This window comes from Falco biarmicus, chromosome 2 (genome assembly GCF_023638135.1).
Source record: "Falco biarmicus isolate bFalBia1 chromosome 2, bFalBia1.pri, whole genome shotgun sequence".
Classification (NCBI taxonomy): Eukaryota; Metazoa; Chordata; class Aves; order Falconiformes; family Falconidae; genus Falco; species Falco biarmicus.
Window position 1 is genome coordinate 101,033,486 of NC_079289.1, and position 20,252 is coordinate 101,053,737.

General features: G+C 43.2%; 1 protein-coding gene across 13 annotated transcripts in view; it reads left to right on the forward strand.

Annotated features, from left to right (window-relative positions):
• The window catches only part of TIAM1 (TIAM Rac1 associated GEF 1), a 195,199-nt gene extending 175,774 nt beyond the window's left edge, over nt 1-19,425 (forward strand). For 10 of the 13 annotated variants that reach the window (XM_056327703.1, XM_056327702.1, XM_056327706.1 and 7 more), the window contains 12 exons: nt 3,632-3,811; nt 4,256-4,324; nt 4,625-4,750; nt 6,616-6,724; nt 8,869-9,048; nt 9,170-9,288; nt 10,452-10,560; nt 12,092-12,150; nt 13,057-13,159; nt 13,904-13,991; nt 14,858-15,030; nt 17,011-19,425. In XM_056327703.1, the coding sequence (XP_056183678.1) occupies nt 3,632-3,811; nt 4,256-4,324; nt 4,625-4,750; nt 6,616-6,724; nt 8,869-9,048; nt 9,170-9,288; nt 10,452-10,560; nt 12,092-12,150; nt 13,057-13,159; nt 13,904-13,991; nt 14,858-15,030; nt 17,011-17,495 (1,800 nt within the window). In that variant the 3' untranslated portion in view covers nt 17,496-19,425. Of the gene's footprint in view, nt 1-3,631; nt 3,812-4,255; nt 4,325-4,624; nt 4,751-6,615; nt 6,725-8,868; nt 9,049-9,169; nt 9,289-10,451; nt 10,561-12,091; nt 12,151-13,056; nt 13,160-13,903; nt 13,992-14,857; nt 16,421-17,010 lie in introns of all 13 variants that reach the window. The other 3 variants (XM_056327710.1, XM_056327711.1, XR_008820079.1) reach the window with 2 other exon arrangements.
• The last annotated feature ends 827 nt before the right edge of the window (nt 19,426-20,252 follow it).

Genomic DNA, 20,252 nt, shown 5'->3' on the forward strand with positions numbered 1-20,252 from the left:
TTTCTGTTCCAGACCTTCCCCACTCTGTCCACTTTCTCTAGGAAAATGGGAATAGAGAGGCTTTTGTTAATACCGTTTGAGAGTTTTTAGCAAAATAGCTGCGTTATGAACCTCCCTTGGTGCAATATGCATCTGTTTTCTGTCTAGAAATTGATATATTTTTTTTAATGTAAATATAAGGTAGGGAGAATCACATTCAGGAATGAAACAAGACAGTTGTCATGGATAGTCTTGCACCTCACTCATAAGAGAGAAGCAACAGTATGCTTTATTGATAAAAGCAGCAAGTTAACAAAGTTCAATGGTTAATGTGACAGCGGTTTAACGACATCCAGTGGCAAGGTACCCTTGATTATTTACTGCATAGAGGACAGGGTCAGGCAAACCTGTCAAGGAGACCCTCCCATTGAGCCATGAGGCTCAGAAGGGACCCCCTTGCATTCTAAACTCCTCAAAGAGGAGTGTAGGTGTGGCTGGATCCACTCCTGGTCCCAGACTTGGTCATTGGTTTATGTCTAAAGGATTATATATGCACAATCATTCCTCTGTATCACTTCGCTATGTATCACTTCACAAAGATTTCACAGTTTAGTGTGCTGTTAATCACATACTGAGAATCTCTTGTGGCAAGGAGTCTTTCAACCTCCAGGAGTAACCCTGGGAGGCATCCCTACTCAAGGGGACATCCTGGCGTACAGCTCGCTGCTGTGCAGGAGGGCTCAACGGGCCCTGGGCTGGCTACTATTTATAGAGAATATAATTGACTTATGATCATATTTGCCTACCAGCAAGACATCTGGCTCACCATTCTAGACAACCCTCGGCTACCGTATTCCCATCCATCCGCCAAAGTCCAGAGTAAGGTGGATGCAGCCGTCACAACCCCCACTGGTGGTTATGGCTTAAGTGGCTGGGGAGGAGCACACCGCCACAGCGGTTTGTTCAGTGAGCAAGCAAGAGAACGGGTTTGTGAACGTTATTGTGGGAGACTTTTCATCTGTCCAAGGAGTATTGGGTGAGTGGTGCTTGGGGAATGCATAAAAAGCTGTGAGGCAGGACACCGGCAAGGCAGAGCTCAGTTGCTGCTGGCTGGAGCTGGGCATGGCTGAAGCCAGTGAGCAGATGATTAAGCGTGCACAAGTGGAGATAAGGCTTTTAAAAGTCTTTTACACTTCCTTTTTGGCATATGGGTGTAGCTGTTCCTTCTGGGGCAGACTGCATGCCTGTATGAAGGTTATCTAATTTTCAGGTTCTCACTGGTGTTTAGCTGGTGTTCCATGGTGTAAGTGGATTTGCGCTCTCTTTCTGGGTGACCCATCTTTCCCTGCAACTTACTGCAAATGCATGCACAGGATGTCGAGCTGTCTGCGGGCTATCAAGCATGAACTGCTTAAAACACATTCCATACTGTGTTTTATACATTATGTAACTATTTTTATTTCTACATTTGGTTCTTAAAATGCCACTGGATATGTCTTCCTCAAATACTGTTTCATAAAATCGTCTTACAAAGCTAAACATCTGTGAGCAAACCCCTGCATGTCCTGGGTCTCTGCAGGCTCAGATTAACATCCATTAATTGTCAGTTCTTTGTCCCTTTCCAGCAGAGCAGATAACGCGGGCAGGTTTTTTCACTTGTGCTGAAGCCAGGCTTTCACGTACTGCACTTTGTGAATTCGGGGCGGTTGGGATCAACATTGCACCGGTTGAAATCTAATGCAAACTTAACCTAAAAGTTTGGGTTTGTACTTATATGTAGCGCATATGTATATATAAGCATACATATAGCATAAGCATATATACAGCTTAAGTATAACCTGCATATATAGAGATACAATGCTTTATACTTGAGTGCAGTGAATATAGTGGAACCTTGCTGAGGAATGGAAGGAATTACTTTAATAGATCTTAACTCACAGTGACACATGCCATTACCAGAGGCTGGGTCAGTTGGAAGTGGACTGGTTCAGCTCACTGCTTACTCCAGTCCTCAATTTACAAGATTGTTCCTTTCTTCCTCATCCGAGTTAAGCCTCAGATACTCGATGAATATATTTCCTGTAATAAACTGTGTCCAATAGGCATTTTTGTATAGACAGTCAGCTACTTTTAGTAACTTTCAGTAAAATTAGTTTGTTGCTTACACTTTTGTCCTGAAGAAATTTATCCTTTGCGTAATAAGCATCTTTACTAATACGCCTTACAGTGGTACACTTGGGTGAACATTTACAGGCATAAGACACCTTGAAGGATAGCAACTGTATTATGGCAGGAAATCCCTTACTTGTCACTAGCATGTTTAATGCTCCTCTTGGCCTCGTGGCATGGTATGTGCACTGAGAGGGGAAAGTATGTATGAGCAGGCTGTGCAGCTTAAAAAATGTGGAGATTTTTCAGCACTGAGCCATTGCAGAGGTGTGGGGTAGTGCAGGTTCTGGGTGAGGTTGTTGCTACCAGTTGGTGGGAGTGATCTCCCAGGGGGCACGGCTCTGTCTCCAGACTGCATGGTGGTGATGCGCTTTTTTTCTTTTTTCTTACCACCCCGCACGCCACCCCACCCCACCCACTGGGATATGTGTGTGGGGGTGTTCCTCTTCTCCTCTCTTTGCATATTTTCTGAACAGGCTAATTTTGGGTCAGTCATTTTACTGTGAACTGGAGGGCTATAGAGGCAGTGCCAGCAAATCACTAAATCTGAGTTAAGATACCATGTAGGCATTAGATGCAGAAGGTTAGAGGTGTGATCAAGTGCAGCAGCTCTTTGGCCTCCTGTGCCCCCTCCGGGTCTCTGGGAGGGATGGAGACCCTGCGTGCCACTGCTGGGGCAACCCTAGAAGCCTGGGGCTGTCGTCACAGACACAGACTATACCTGCTCCAAACTTTTCAGCATAACAAAAGATGCAAGATGACGATGTAACATGAGGGAGGGAAGAGAGGATAACTGTCTTTACACATAGACAGCTGATTAAATGTTACAGAAACCAGCTAGATGTAGCAGCTCTGAAAAAACTGACTTACCGGGAAGAAACTCACCCTGCAAGACATGTTTCCAGACACAAAACAGGTATACAGTTACTTTCTGAAAGAGCTTGCCTTTGAATACTTGAGAGTCTTTGGTTCCCCTGATGACTCTGCTTCCTGGAAAAACAGCTCAAAAGGTTTCTGTCTCTGTGTTGTCTCCTTGGCTGTGTTGACACAGCTATTCACAGGACTGTTGCAGACTAGATTAGGGAACTGGCAGAGGGCTGGGGTGTGTGTTTTGTTTGCATGGTCATTTTTGGTTCCTGATTCCTAGGCCTTCTTGTTTGTTTGTTTTTCAATCTTAAATGCTGGACCAGCCTATTTAAATTAAAGTTCATGCTTATCTGAAACCAGGAATGTTGTTGAACAGCACTTCAATTAACTTGAATTGTGCAACTTGGTTATTTCCCCCCCCCCCCCCCTTATCCCCAGTCACTGAGAGAGAGGATAGACAGATATATGAAATGATGTGTGCACTTCTGGACTTTGGTGCCTGTCAAAAAGCCCTCAAGCTGCAACTGCTTAACTGCAAAGGCTTCTCAGCTCTATCATTCCTACAGCTCTTACTTAAAATATTACCGCTGGTCTTTCCTCTTCCTTCTTTTTGAAGAGTACAGAGCAGGTCGCTGCTTTCTGTCGCAGTCTGCATGAAATGAACTCTTCTGATTCAAGTGCTCATCCTCAGGAATTTACAGGACCACAGCTGGCCACCATGAGACAACTCACAGATGCAGATAAACTGCGAAAGGTTATCTGTGAACTTCTCGAGACAGAACGCACCTACGTCAAAGTAAGGGGTTTTGATGTGTTGCTTCAGTCCACACTAATATTTCTGCTCCATCTGGAAAACTTTGTTAGTTTCTTCTCTAATAATTCAAAGTATGTTTCATGCATGTATCTTTTGTTTAACTGACATTCAGTTCTACAATTTGTCCCTAGAATAGTGACTTAAGCCTCTGAAATAAGTAGGCTTTCCGAATTCTTATGCTGTCATTTGGAATTACTTAGCTGGTGTGCAGAGGAACACTGCTCAATGAGAGCTGGTAACGATTTTATAAGTAAAACTATGTAAATGTTTCCTTTTACTGTCTTAAATTCTGTGAAATCTAGCTCTTTTATGTGTGAAAGGGAAAAATTCATAGATAGATCATAGGTAAACGGTGATCTTTGCCACCTCTATATATTCAGAAGCAGTTTGAAGAACCGACATGGGAATCTTTTTCTGAATTTTTAGGACTTAAATTGTCTCATGGAGAGATACCTGAAGCCTCTACAAAAAGAAACGTTTCTCACACCAGATGAGGTATGTTAACTGTTGCTTATCTTTTTGCTGGATAGCTTATGCACACCCCTCTTCTCCACCCACCCCCCTGCTTGACTTGCTTGTTTGAGCAAGGGCTATGGAGAAATTCTGAATTCCATTTCTTTTAAAATAACGGATTGAGTAGAGCATAAAGGTACTGCTCAGTAATGTGTAGTCTGTAGGTTTTTTCCTGACATTACATTGATTATACAATTGGACTGAGAATTACTGAAAGTCTAGAAAACATGATTTAGCTGCAAAGTGATACTTTCAGCATCTTGCTTTTTTTTCTCTTACTAGCTGGATGTTCTTTTTGGGAACCTGACTGAAATGGTAGCATTTCAGGTAGAGTTCTTGAAAACTCTCGAAGATGGAGTAAGGCTGGTTCCAGACCTGGAAAAGCTTGAAAAAGTTGAACAATTTAAGGTAATCCCGTTGTTTACGTTTGGAGTAGTCCTTTAACACTCTTCATCATATTTGCCTCACTACTGTCACTGCTCATGTAAAAACCTACATCTACTTACACTAGAGGTTATTTTTTTTAGCTAATACTGAAGCTGTTAGAAAAACATCCTGCTACAGTTGTAGGTTTTGCTACATTTAGCCGTGTAGAGCACTAGAAATCTCAAACGTCATGTGCTTTTAGACGCTATTCTTGCCCTTCTGCCAGATTTCTTGTCTTGGGCTGTCAGGAAAAACTAGAAATGGAAAGTTACACAAAATCTTTGTTCTGACAAGTCTAATGTAGTAGTTCAGAAGCCCACTAGGGCTACAGATCAGAACCGTAAATTGAATTCTGTATTGGGACTTTTGGTGCATAGCAGAACTATATGGCAAATACTTTCACTTATCAGCAGATGTGCATCAAAGATAGAAATGTAAACTAAAGATATATTAGAAAAAAAGGAAGATGTGGAAACAGAAATTTTGTTTTATTTCTGATGCAGTCATGTATTGAATATATGGCAAGAAGCTAATGCAATGTTTTGTCTTTGGAGAATTTGACTCTTGCTTTGAACACTTATGTTGGCAGAGGACAGGATGTCTTTATGAATAATAATAATAATTCCACTGGGATTGCTCTTCAGCTAACATATAGCCCTAGAAGAACTACTGAAAGAATGTGTCTTTTTGAGCCTGTGTGGCTTTGCTACCAGGTGCTTGTTTAAAATAAGCATCAATCATGAACGCTGCCCTCAGCATAACTAGAACAGAGCTTTTGTTTTGTAGGAAATGTGCCCTTAATGGAGAGCACAGAGATACTTTTTTTTCTTCTTTTTAAGTGGAGGAAGCCTCTGTGACCACTGTGTCATCTGAGCCTTGAGAGGATTGTGGAAGAAGCCTCCTTATGGAGAGAACTCTCTCTTCCGAGCGCTGCTGCTTCCACCTTTTTCCATAAGAAGTGCATCAGCTTCACTTTTAGTTCTGTCCTATGGGTGTTGTCTGACCGCAGCGTGCAAAATGGGACTCCAGGGTTTTGTGGCTCCAGTTCTGCAGTTTGCTTCCCTCTGCTGACTGTAGGCAAGCTGCCTATGCGTTGTCTCATCTCCCCACCCCATGTTGTCTTGTTCTTAAGTGGGTAGGGGAGAAAATGCTTGTCTATGGCATAGACATCTTAGGGAAAGATTGTGTTTGGTCCTTAAGACAAACTCATTTTGAAGAGAGTGAAGACCTTGGTGTGTTTATGCAGAGGGATAATAGTCTTGCAGCTCATTAGTGTCTTGATCTGTTATGAAGTCAGATACATCCAGTCCTTTCTGTGGCCTCTGGTCATTGCTTAGACCAACAGGATTTTAAGCTCAGGGTTAAATACTTTTCTGGAGCTGTGAACCTAGTTCCCTCTATAGTCAGTGATGTTTCAACAGGACAGCATGGCTGTGACCACATTTAACAAAACAATCACCACCCAACCTGAAGTACCTTGCTCTACAGCAGAGATGTGAGCATGGGTTAGGTGTGACAACACCTGTGGTTTCTAAACTCTCTCTGTCACTGTACCTTTCCTCCTTTGCCTGCGTCTGACAAACAGTACAGTGTCTCCAGGTCATCCTAACTGGAACTTGCCTCATGATGTTAATCACATAGCTCAAATCCACAGATCAAGGCTAGGCCTGTTTCTTGCTAGATGCTGTGAAAACACTCTAAAAGTGCAGTGTCCTGTTATCCAAAAGCTAAATGGAAACTTCAGGTGACATGGAAGAAGGGAAGATAACAAATAACTCTAACAACTGGTTTTCATGTGCTGTTTTTTCCCTAATGCCTTTTTTTTTTTTTTTTTTTTTAAATCCTAGAAAGTGTTGTTTTCCTTGGGTGGATCCTTTCTTTACTATGCTGACCGGTTCAAGCTGTACAGCGCCTTCTGTGCCAGCCACACAAAAGTCCCCAAAGTACTGGTGAAAGGTAAGAGCCGTGTGTTGGACAAATGCATGTTGGGCATGCAGAGAGAGAGAGAGAGAGAGGTGTTGCAGTGACCTGTTGGTTTGAGCTGGCACAGGTTGTGCCTGTGGATGAGGAGAGGTGGCCGCTGCACCCCAGACCACGCGGGGCAAGTTGCGGCAGAGGAGTGGGGGCATGTGTGTGCCTGGTTGCTCTCCAGGAGACTTTGCAGTAGGGAAGTAAGTCCATCTGGCCTGAGAGGCTTGCAGAGAGCTCCGTGCTATGGGTGATCTTGGACCACCATCCGTGGCATGATACCTGAGTAGCCCACTACAAGGTGTCGTTAACCTCGCATGTAGCTTTTCCCCACACACTTAATTTGTTCTCCCCTGACATGTTCAGTTTCATTTCAGTCATGTGAGGAGTGGAAAGATTTCATAAATGGGCAATGTGGGCTGTGCTAATGGATCACTGTGTACTTTGGAACCAGGAGTGGTGATGCTTGTAATGAACTCTGGATCCTCCCTGAGTTTGCGCTGTGAATCCTTGCTAGTGGCAATCCCACTGAAGCTCTGGCCAATGTGGTTGAATGCTGACAGCCACTAGGAAAAGATCAGCCTGGGAGAACATTTTATGGAAGCTGTCTAAATATTTTACTTCATTGTACTCTCTCTCTCCCCCGTCGTTTTCCTCTCACCTTCATTCCAGTTTGCCCGAGAAGTTTCTATGTGTGGATTCCTAGTAGAGCTTGGCTTGCTGAGACGGAGATAAATGAGCTGTGGTCTGGCTTCTAAATGCTCACGTACCTCCTTGCCTTGGAGTGGTGTATTTTTCCCCTGTGAAAGTGTTAATCTCTTGGAGTTAGCAGTGCTTCTTCGTGCAGTTCATTTTTGGCCAGAACGTTAAATAAACAAATGGTTCCAATTGTAGGAGCATTAAGGGAGGAGCTCTTTTTTTTCAAAGAGCATCTGGATGCCTGACAATCAGAAGTTTGGGTTTTTTTTGTTTCTTGGTTGGTTTTGTTTTGGTTTGGTTTTTTTGCTGTGCACATGTTTTTTTCATGTCTATTTGTAAACTCTTATTTACCGTGCTGCAAGGTATATTCGGTAGCTCTGGAATACATGAATGAATGATTTGCTGCTAGTCACATCCATGCTTTCTTTCAGCATCATTTTGTTAGACTTTAATGTTAAGGCCATAGATCTGGTTGTTTTGTTTTGCATGAGAAATGGTTGTACTTGAATAATGGCACAAACAAAATTTTATTCCAGTAAGAAATCTCTTAAAAAGCCTGGGAGTGTATTTGAAGTGTAATTTGGTGTCCTTACCTGAGGTACAGGTGGCCTTTGGATTTGAAACTCAAGTTGCTTTATTGAAATCAGGTGACTGTCTGCAAAAAACCCACCCAACCTTGGCAGGGGACATGGCTCTAACAAAAGCAATTGTTCTTGCACCGAGTAACTTGTATGTCTAAAAATGCCACCTTCTCTGTACTTCCCTCCCTGTACAAATCTGTGTTCTAGCAGAGGGAGCAACAGAGAAAACGCTATTTTTATAAATCCAGTAGCAGTCAGGTGAACAAGATGATAGCAATCAGATGTCCACTCTGCCTGTTCTCCCAAAATATGGTGTACTATCATAAATTTACTGCTTCCTGCCTCCTTACTAGCTCTTGATTTTTGTTGTTGTTGTTCAGTACTGCATTTTAAGGTTTAATGAGGAAACAATAACCAGATCAGGTTGCTTGATGGTAACAGGACCAGGTAACAATCACCAGTATTATAGGTGTACCTGTCAGACTAGATGGGTGAGTACTGACTTCTTACAAATAACCGACTTGAGCCTTTTCGTAAAGGAAACAGTTGATTAAAACACTTTATGGTGCTCTACAATAGTTGCAAGTCCAGAAATGCTGTGGACAGTGAAATTAAAACCTGCGTGTATTGGTATGGTAGGTGGGTACCTGTTAAATCATAAATAGCTTATCTGTGGCAAAGTGTGGGTAACTGAAAATCTGAAATGCATAAATCTAATACTGTGGACCCGATAAATCTGCAGTTCCTTGCAAAATGTCTCTGGATATATTGATTTACAGCTGGAAAAGTCACTTTATCAGGGTAGCTGTTATGATTTTTGATTTATCCTATCACTTCATTTTAATCTTCCAGCCAAGACAGACACTGCTTTCAAGGCATTTCTGGATGCTCAGAATCCCCGACGGCAGCACTCCTCCACGCTGGAGTCTTACCTCATCAAACCCATCCAGCGGATACTGAAATACCCTCTCCTGCTGAAGGAGCTCTTTGCTCTGACTGACGTAGACAGTGAAGAACATTACCACCTTGATGGTAAGGAGCTAACCTGCCTTGCTGTTCCCTATTTAATCACTGATCTGGAACCATCCTCCTTCCCCTCAGAGCCTTCAAAATACCTTTTGTCTCTTCCCCTGTCTCTCTGTCTTTCTTATAGTGGCCATAAAAACAATGAACAAAGTTGCCAGCCACATTAACGAAATGCAGAAAATCCATGAAGAATATGGTGCAGTGTTTGACCAACTCATAGCAGAACAAACAGGGGAGAAAAAAGAGGTAATGGATGATCAAATTTAGGAGAAAAAGGCTGTTACTTTGGTGCCTGTAGCATGAATGTTTTATCAAATATTTACCTTTCGTGCTGTGTCATTTAAGTGGATCCTGGTGCAAACAGAAAAATCCCAATCCAATTCAAAAACTGCTTTTCCATGTATGGTTCGGTGAGTGGGACCAATGTAAAGAAGTAGTGGGTTAACGCATCTTCAATATCGTGCTTCGGTCAAAATCACAAATCTGCAGTTCACTGTTCTGATGTCGATGTCTTGACTCTCCTCATTCCACATAAATAACCTCACCCCACCAGTCTGAGTGGACTGGCATGCTGAGGCAAGTCTGTGCTTAGCTCTTTAATCACTTTAAAGAGATAAAAATGCGAGGCGCGGTGTGTGAGAAACTGCTGTTTCTCTTTTAGAAAGTGTGTTGGTGTGCTTGGTATGTAAGAATGCCTTAGGCTTTGGTCTAGATGTCTCCTACGGTGCATATGCAATTGCGTGAAGACTCGGTGTGGCTCAGTCCTGGAGGAATGGGCTAACACGGCCCCTAGGCTGGGGATAGCTCTCGATTTGTCACTCGGGGAGACCGTAAGTCAAAACAAAAGATCTGGTTGCTGCAATATTAGTAGGCATCTCCCAACAGTTGTTATGAGCTCCTTTATTAGTCCATTTTCAGCAATGTGGTTTCCACAGATGCACCTTTGGGCAAAATCAAGAGCCACGGCAACTGTGGGGAGGAAGTGCTTTGACCACTTCACATGATGCGGTCTCTATAAACTTCACCCCAAATTGTGTGTGTGTGATGGGGGCTATGCTTAAGTGTTCAAACCAAATAGAAAGAAACCGACAGGGAGAAGATGGACAAAGGAGGAAAAAAATGCAAGGGAAAAATCTGGGGTTTGCCCTGACTTCCCACCAAATTAGAAGAGACGAACTCTGATTTGGACTTCCCCTAATTTATGCTAACCGGTTAAGGTTTTACTTGCATATGTTGCTAACTGTCACAGTCTGTTTGCACACACTTGCAGTCATCTGATAAAATATTCCAAAATTTCCCTTGTTTGTTTAGGAATAAATGTCAAGCAAGTTTTCTTGAACTGAAAATTCAAGTAAGCTTTCTTGAACTAATTACACATTGTGAGTTTGGGCATGTGCTTGTGTTGGCAGGTTGCAGACCTTTCGATGGGGGACTTGCTTTTGCATAATACAGTGATATGGCTGAATCCTCCTGCTTCACTGGGGAAGTGGAAGAAGGAACCTGAACTGGCAGCATTTGGTTTGTATCTGAGTAATTTTATTTCAGATGCCTAAAAGACTGTCAGCTATGCCTTGGCAAATATTTGTTGAAGGTAGTTGAGCACTGGCTCTGGTTTGCTGAAACTCAAAGCTTTATTTGTCTCTTTGCAATGGTCACATTCTTTTCTGTGTTCATTTAAAACTGGTGAAGAGTTTGGAGATGACTACTGTAATAGAGCAAGAGTTTCTTAAACCCATATCCAAAGCTATGAATTGAGGGCTATATAGAAAGGTATTTGTCTCTGGAAAGATATAGTTTGGTAGTCTGATTGTTGCAAAGTAACTCTACTTTACATCCTGTAGAATTAATTGGCTGCTTGCAAAGGCTTTGCCTTTTTTTCTCTGTGCCTTTTGCCAGAAAGAACTTGTATACCTAAGCTTTAAGAAGTGCTTAAAAGCTAAGCCAGGACTCCCAGTGAGTTGCTTTAGAGTGGTCTGTCTCCCTCTGAGTAGTCTATCTTGGGTGGCCAAACTAGAAACTGAAACTGCTGTTGGCATAGATCTCAAGGTCTTTCCACTACATTGAAGTATGGTCCCTTGGAAAGGTACATGATAGCTTATATTGGCTAAACCACATCTCTTGTACTTTCAGAATCATATCAAGTGATGCAGAGTGTGATAAGTTTTCTTTATTTGTTCCTAAGTTTCTTCACACGCAACAGGCTTTTTCCTTGTTGTTTTCAGAAAGTGATTCTGGTTAGGGAGCCAATGATTTTTATTTTCGTTTTGCACCAAGCAGATTACAGACAGGCTCTTACAGCTTTGCTCTGGAAGAGCATATAAAAATTGACTGCTTTCCTGTCAGCTGGGAAAGCACCTGGTCATACCCTGAAGCTGAGTGGCCTCATGAAAGCTGCTAGAAATGTGTAGCAACTCTTAATTGCTCCAGAAATCTTGAAATTGGTTTCATAAAATGTCCAGAAGTAGGTGTCTGTACAATTCAGTCTGATAACAAAGGGTGCAGTTGAGGCCTGAAAGAAAGAGGTTACAAGGAAAACTGGAGTCTTGAAAAACAAATTCCAGCTCCGAGTAGATGTTATGTGGCAAAAGAGGAATGAGGCTATACCTCTGCCTGCCAGTGGTGCTCACTTTTTAATTTGGTATAAACCCCCGTCCCACCTGGTAGGGGTTCAAATTCTGTCCAAGCACAGTCTCATTGCTGACTGGCTGCATGTAGCTGGATGCTGCTCGTTTGTCTGAGATGAACCTAGCCACGGGATTTAAGTTTTCTAAATTTTTATGTAGAACTGTTGCTGTTCAGATAGTTGTTCCAATAATTGGTAACTTAAACTCGTTTGAGTTTCAAGTGACTTTGAAGTAACCTGATAAAAGCTGTTGAGATTGGATTTTTGGGAAGAATATGCAAGAGGGCTGGTAGGTTTACTCCTGCCTTCCCTCCCTGACTCAGGTGAGTGTAGTCTGAGGAGTTGAAAGGTCTGTGTGCTTGGGCATAGAGGAGACCTGTTCCCAGCCTTACTGACTACGTGACTTTTGTTTCTAACTTTCTCTAGTGTTCAAAACTGCTGTGGTACTTGTATACAAGGATGGTTCCAAACAGAAGAAGAAACTAGTAAGTTGGATGGACCTTTTCGGTGATGGTGTGTGCATTTGTGGTACTTTTGCATATGTCATCCTTGTTCTCTGCTACACAGCTGAGGTTTTGGGTAGTGCCGAGTGGCCTGCTGTTCAGCCTGGGCACAGCAGTCTGCAAGTGTTCATTTAGTTTATCTTTTGCTCTCTGCTGGACCAGTCATTCATGTTGCTTGCCTCACCCGTGCTGTGAAACGGACTTGCGTGAAACAAGGTATCACCTTGAACATCTCTCTTGTGTTTGACTCTTTGGTCAGTGTATACAAGTCAAATACGGGAGCTGATGTCTGTCAATTTTCTTAGTGAAACACAATGCCCGCATTCCCGCTCTGGCTGTGGCGTGCTGCTGAGCGAGTGCTGCTAGATGTGGTATGCCTGCAGTATGTGTCAGGGGATCCTACTGGCGTTTGGGATTCAAGGTGAAAGCTAAGGTTTAACAGTAAACACCTGCCTTGCTGCAGTAGGGACCACGGTTTATAGTATTACAGAAAGCTTTTGGATTCCCACATATGGCATAAACCAAAGTATGATTTGGAATGCTTGTATGGTTAAAGTCAGCTGGCCACAAGGTAACTTCAGAGTGAATAAGGCAAAACTAATACATGTTTTTGAGTGTATGTGCACTTGGAGGAGAGAATGCAGCACTGGTCTGGAATTACTTTTTGAAGGCATTGATAAGAGTTGATTGGCCTAATGGTTGCTTTTGTCTAGATTTTAGCAAGATCTTCTCAGGCGCTTCAGTGACACTGGTTACTAAGAGGTTGTAGTGAGAAAATAAGAATTGCAACTAGTCTCTAGCTGGATGTTCTCAGTGCAAAGCACAGGAGACTTTTGTGCCTGACTATCCCAAGGTGTCTCATTTCCTAATGGTATTTTTTTCTTCCAGGGAGGATCACATAGAGCTTCAATTTACGAAGACTGGGATCCGTTCCGCTTTCGCCACATGATACCTTTGGAAGCACTGCAGGTTCGAGCGTTGGCAAGTGCAGGTAATGTTCCCGCTGCACGAATTTGGCAGGGTTCTTAGTGTTTGGTCTGGGGGTGTTCAGTGATCAGTGTTTGCCCTTAGTACATGTGTGTGCAGTTTCTGGGGCCTGTAAAAGGAACCCACAACCTTAACATCCGTAACAGCCCTGAAGAGAGATGAACGGGCAGAAGCTCCAGTGGTGTACCTCCAGCTTGTCAGTGCTCTTCTGAAGCTGGGCAGGGTTTTGGAAAAACAGGGCAAAGTTGTTGCCGACTCTGGTTCACTCTGTTCCTCTTCTGGAGACTAGAAAGCGATCTTGCAGCTGTGAGACAACAGAGCTAGTGAATTTTTGTTCTTGTCGACGGGTTCATACTAATAAAACTTTCAAAATTTTAAACAGTTTGCTCCCTTTCTAATGCATAAGTAAAAGTGGAAAGAAAATAAGAGGTAGCTGTAAAATGCGACAGTACTCTGTGGAATACCTGAAAAGCTGGATTGGGGTTGTTTGGGGTTTTTTTTTCATATTTTTATGAGACTGAATGAAGTGAATATAAAGTACCACTAGATTTTGGCAAACTTAAGGGTGTTGTTTCGTTAGTCACTTGCCCACTGCTGCCTTTCAGCCATGAGCTAATATTGTTTGCAGCGTGTTATCTGTTGTCCTGGATGGTCTTAAACCCTTTATTCAGGATTATGGAATAAATACTCTAATTGAGGTTAAACATGAGAAACTGTTGAATGATGTTCTGCTTGCTTTTCACTTTAGATGCAGAGGCCAATTCTGTATGTGAGATTGTCCATGTTAAATCTGAGTCTGAAGGCAGGCCAGAAAGAACCTTTCACCTTTGCTGTAGGTAAGTGCTTTTCTATATTTTCAATAGCAGCTGCATCACAGGATCCCACCTTGCCTGTGTCTTCCCTTGAAGGCAATCTGGAAATAGCCAGTAGGGGAAGTGGGGAGAGGTGTGGAAACCTTACTTCTGGCAGGCAGAATTTTGTCAAATGTATTAAAATAAAAGCATATATTTGATCAGCTTGCACCTTTATGGAGATACCCTTATTACAGTTTTCCTTTCACAAATTTACGTTCAGTTAAACTCTGGCATTGGATCTTTATGCCAGGTAGTTGCTACTGTGGTATGTTCAGTTGGTACCTGTCATGTGAAGTTCCAACCTCTGCTCTTAATACGTTGCCTTTTCTTTAAGTAAACCTTGTCCGTGTTCATCGTGGTGGTTGCCCTGACGTGTTTTAGAGTTCAAATAAGAATTTGGTACACAAGTTCACCAGAGCCCAACACAGCTGATGCCAAGCCAATTCCTACTACTAGGTAGCAGAGAGTTGCAGGACTTCTGCTTGGTGTGTGTTTACAGGAGACAAACTTAAGATTTAATTAGCCACCATAGGTCAGCTTGATGTGTATCAGACAAAGCAGAGTGTGTGACTGGTATTGGATGGAAAGGAAGCCTCAAGAGGGGTGAATGACTAAATTTTTTGTGAATGAACAGTGCATCTGTTTCCTTGGATGTCCATTGCAAGGACTATAGGTTTAGCTTTGCTTTGAAAATACGTTACTAAATTGAGTCTTCTCTGGTGGCGGTTCATGCCAGTCAGTTTGCAGTCTTAAATTACAGAACCAGTCGTTATTTATCTCATTCACAGCGAGCTTTTAGCAGTTCCCAAGGGATAATGCTGCCTTTTCTCTTCTCGCCTGTTTTTCAGTTCACCAGAACACAGGAAGGACTTTCTGAAAGCAGTGCACTCGATTCTGCGGGATAAACACAGAAGACAGCTTCTTAAAACCGAAAGTTTGCCCTCATCCCAGCAATATGTTCCTTTTGGTGGAAAAAGATTGTGTGCTCTAAAAGGTGCAAGGCCAGCCATGAACAGGGCAGGTACTGTAGGGCTACAGACTTTCAAGATCCCAGTAACCCCAGCACCATTGTAGGACATGTGGTGGTGTCTGTTACTTGTATATTAGGATTAGCATTCTCTCCTGTGTATGTAAAAACTGCTGGTTTTCCATGCTTCACCTCCTTGAGAGCCTTAAATTGCCTCTATTTACCTTGCTTTGCACTCAAGGCTCAGCTTCAGAGCAGTCCTTCTGGCATGGAAGGAAGAAATGGGATTCCTGTCAATACTGATGGGCTGTGCACTTTAATCTGGAAATGGGTTTAAGCTGAACAGAAGCCCACTGCATACTTCTTAAAAGCATGTACAGAATTTTGAGCTAACCCTAGCACTTTTAAACTAAAATGCACAAGAAAAATCAGCTCCCCTAAGTGAGTGGCTTGGTTTGAAGAGATAGCTTGGTGTGTCCTCCATTTTAGACTTTTCAGCTCTATTGCTAAAGGGCACGTGCTTCTGCTTCTCCCATTTTGAGAAGCATGCACTTGATGCTATTATTTTTGTAATGGCCTGTCCTAAACCATGGATTTTCCTTTTCAGTTGACTTCAGGCAAAAGCAATGAGGAAATCCCAGGGAAAAGCAGGGTTTCATTTTCAGAACACTAGATGATGAAGGGAAGAAACATGCTTCCAACTGAAAAGTACATGGCACCGCTGCGTGTTTTGATCTGGTCTGGTGGTTGGTTTTTTTGGTGGTTTGTTGGGGTTTTTTTTTTTCTGCTCATTAGATCCAGCACTGTAGACAGCCAGGCTTTCTGTTCCTCTTCTGTAATGGGCAGGCCAGACCAGTAACATTCGCAGCATGGCTTCTCACTCGGGGTGTTGCTAGCCATCTGCCTCAGAGACACTTAAAATCATAAGGAAGAAGAGTCAAAGGAGGGCCAAAATGCAGCTGTTTTACTACAGTGCTTCTTCAGTCAGCCTGTGGGGCTGATCTGCTGTAGATGCCAAACCTTTCAGTTTGGCTCGTTGGTGCATTTGCATGATGAATTCTGCAGAGATGAGAATCTCCTAGAGTCCAGACCTCTAACTACGGTTAAAATCTGCAACTGCTGAGCTGTTGTAGTTAGTGCGTGTTTTAGGGCTCAGGGATATTAAAATGTAACCCCAGCCCCAAGCCAGAGTTTAATAAATACATACTGAAAGTGCTAAGGTGCTGTTCAGTGGAGGGGGACAAACTGTAACCTCGGAGTTCACCTGCTTGCCATGGAGCTACGTGTGTGTGCACGTAAAGTGCTGGAATGCCTGCAGGTCCTTCAGCTGCAGGATTCATCCCCTGCTTTGCCTCACAAGCCTCTTATGAAGATGTTCCAACACAGAAGATGTGAATTTGCTAATTGGGCCAGTTGCAAAAGCTAGTAGACCAGCTGATGCTGAGTAAGGAACTTCTGAAAGCTTTTTGGGTTTTGGGGTTGTTTCCTCTCCCGCCCGCCAGTAGGGAGGGAGCTGGGGAGGGAGTGGCAGAGTCTGGACAGGGATCTTACTTCCCTGTAAATAATGCAACAATTGCAGCGTTTTCAGCACCAAGGTAGCTACCGGGAAACCTAGCGTTGCTCTTACCTGAGACAAAGCGATTTCCTGTACCAAGGCGTGAGCCTAAGCCTAGTTGGTTTTCACGGTGTGCTGACAGCAGGGCACTGCGTGTGAGAAGCTGAGCTGAACAGATGCGCTTTGTGCTGGCTGGCTGCCTGCCTGCCGCTTAGGAGGAACAGTAATTGAGGGCCATTATCCCAACTGTGGATCTGAGTAGCAGAAACTCCTTTTTCAGCTGGAGAGAGACCTGTGCTGAGGAGCTGAGTGAAGTGTGACTTGCCCACAGGGAGGATGCCGAATGACTAGGTCATTCGTGGGAGTCTGCCTGCTTTGTGCCTAGCGGTGTTAAATAAAGGGCCCCTGGAAGACTAACTTTTTAAAGAGAGTTGTACCATGTGTAAAAAGCCTGTGGGGTTTTATCTTTGTGTGTGCAGTGTCAGCCCCAAGCAAGTCTCTTGGGAGGAGGAGGCGGCGGCTGGCCCGAAACAGGTTTACCATTGACTCAGATGCCGTCTACATGAGCAGCCCCGAAAAAGAGCCCCAGCAGCCCACGCACAGTGGGGACACTGACCGCTGGGTAGAGGAACAGTTTGACCTTGCTCAGTATGAGGAGCAGGAGGACATCAAGGAAACGGACATCCTCAGCGATGACGATGAGTACTGCGAGGCCATGAGAGGTGCTGTGGCTGACCGAGACCTTCGGGAGCGGCTGCAGGCAGCCTCCATCACGAGCAGCCAGCCGTGCCAGGGAGACCGCCCGCACCCACCCGTGGACACGCACGCCTCCAGGATGACCCAGCTGAAGAAGCAGGCAGCCTTGTCTGGCATCAACGGCGACATGGAGGGCCACAGCGAGGAGGTCATCTGGGTTAGGCGTGAAGACTTTGTCCCCAGCAGGAAACTGAACACAGAGCTCTAAACCGGTCCCCTTCCCTGCCTGGATGCGTAGGTCTCCCCGTCCCACCCTACATCCCTCCCTCCTGCCCCCGCACACCGCGGAGAGCTGATCCCGATAGATTGCACACTTGCACACACCATTTCGGCAGCTGAATTGGTCCGAAGCCATGTGGCCACACTTTAGGCAACTGTAAAATGTTCAAAACCTGGAACAGAATAAGCTTGAGGTCCTGTCTTATGTTACCAAGGGCTTTCACACTATTTTATTTATTCTGAAATAATCAGGGGCTGAAATTAAGTATGGGGAGAATATCATCACTGGAAAACAAATTACTCTGGATGTCTTAACCTACGTGCAGTGAACTAGCTTGAACAATAGCACAACGAACAGAGGGGTTTATAGCCGTAAAACGTCAGTCGTAGGTTCATCTCCTTATTGAGGAAACTGCCTTTTTAACGTGTACAGTTGCAGTATTCTTATTACTTTTCCCTCTTTAAATGTAAGAGAAAATACATGTATTTTAGGAATGTGTGAGGAAAGGTTTGGGATTTATGTTGTGTTAAGTCCTCTTGGTCTGTGGCTGGTCTAATTTAATGTCAATGTTGGAAGCTCTAGTTTTACATAATATTGTAAAGATGCCAAACTCTCTTAAAAGAGATCCAAATTTAACACTTGAAGAACTATTTTTTTGTATTTTACCTGAGATGCAGGGGCACAAAGGGATAAGAGTTTTACAGCGTTAGTGTAGCTCCACGTCTAGAATACGAGGCTAGCTTTTTGCAGAGGGTTAGGAATGCTGATTTTATATTAAAGTATAAACTGGAAACCCTTATTTAGGTATAACTTTCTTCAGGAAAAGGATTATTGTATATGTTTGAGACTGGAGTTTAGTTAGATAATAAAAAGAATAAAATGAAATGACATGACTGAATTGTAGCGGACCAAACTGATCCATGGTGTAACCTTGCTGGAGCCAGTGTAGCAACATCACAGATCTGTCTGGTCCACTTTCTCTGGCAGAGTTTGGGCTTAGGGGACAGGGAATTCATGGCCAAAAAACTGACCTCATCCACTCTCCTACTGTGGGTGAAACTAGTGTGTTTTAGTTCCTTTATAAAAGTTTTTCCACTGCAATAGAGTATGAACAAGTTCTACACAAGCAAACCTCTAACATTCTAAATCTTTTATTTAAACATCTAAAACAGGGTAAAACGTGACTAAAATCTTGTGGTTTTTAAGTAGACTTCCAAATACAAAATACAAAATAGCACTTTTTTTTAAGATTTATATAACTTTTCCCATTTCAGTTTCACCTATAGGAAAAAAGGAAGACTATATGAATTTTTTTTTTGTTGGTATCTATTGATGTTTGACACATTAGTAGGTGCTTTGAAAACCTAAAATTTTATAATAGCTTTAGGATTATATTTTATAAAATCCACTCTGACTATATTTTAAAACATAACAAAAATTATTCCCCTAAAAAATCCATCACTGTCTTCGTGTCCCAGCTAGCATTCTCCCCTTGCCCCCCCGCCCCTTTCTGGTTTCTGGTGCACTATACTTGATCTTACGAAAGCTTTCTCTATTAACTTTTTGCTATCTTCTGATTTCTTTTCGTAAAAGCTTTAGAAAGGTTTCTATACCCTTTGTATTGTCACATCATTGTTTTATATCATCTACCCGTCAGTTGTGTCCCAGCGTATTAGAGAAGCGGAGGTTTTAGCTGTCCTGTGCTGCACCCAGCGGAATACAGTCAGCGCTGAAATACTGGAAGGCTGGTACTGGGAAGGTACCGTTGTTCTTGTACATAACGTCATGACATGTCTATGTCAAAGGTTCTTATATATTTCTTTTATAAGCTGAAAGAAGGTCTATTTTTATGTTTTTAGTTCTATGAATGGAACGTTGTAAATGCCTGTCAGAAATAAAATACTGCAAAAAAAAAAAAATACAAGAGAGTGGTATGTGTACGCTCCAAGACAGGTGCCTCTCTCGGAGGGAAGCAAGGAAGCAAGTCCTACAGCAGATGAAGCTGTTGGGATCACTTCTCCTGGCTTTACTATGAAGGAGATTCCTTACAGATTATTAAAGTTTCCACGCTTAGCAGTGTGTGTGCCCCGTGTCATGTGCAGATGCTCCCCTAGAACGGGTTCAGGCTGTCTTGACTCTAGCTTTTTGGTGGAGTCTGAGCACTGGGCTGAGCTTCAGCCTGTCCCACATGAAATGCTGAGCAGGCTTGTTGACCTCCCTTCTCTCCTACTGAAACCTCATGTTTATTTATCGCCTCAGTGGAAGGTTGAAGCCTGGAGTCTTGCCTGTTAGAGGGTGGAAAATGAGCAGACAGGAGATCAAACGCTAGCTGCTAGTATTTGCCCACAGTGTGCCTATTTGACAGGCCCCTTGGCGCAAAATGAAGCTGCCCGTAGTAGCATCGCTAACTTTAAAACGGCACAGTCGTCTGTAACTAGCAACGCTGTTCTCCAAATCCATGAAACTGCATCAACCTCTGCTGAAAAATGAGTGTGCGCAGGCTTGCTTGCGTGCTCAGCAGAGAACAAATGGGAACAAGTATGAAATCCTGTTTGAAATGCCACGGCCTTTCTTTGGATGGGTTCATGTGTTCATTTCCACAGTTCAGTTTTTACTAGGTACTGCAGTGTTTCCAGCAACTGACTTCAACTTTCAGACTGTATACGGAGCTGCTTAAAGAGCTTGTCCTACTGCAATAACATCATGCCTTGCATTAAAAATTCTTATTATGAAGCTCATTTATCA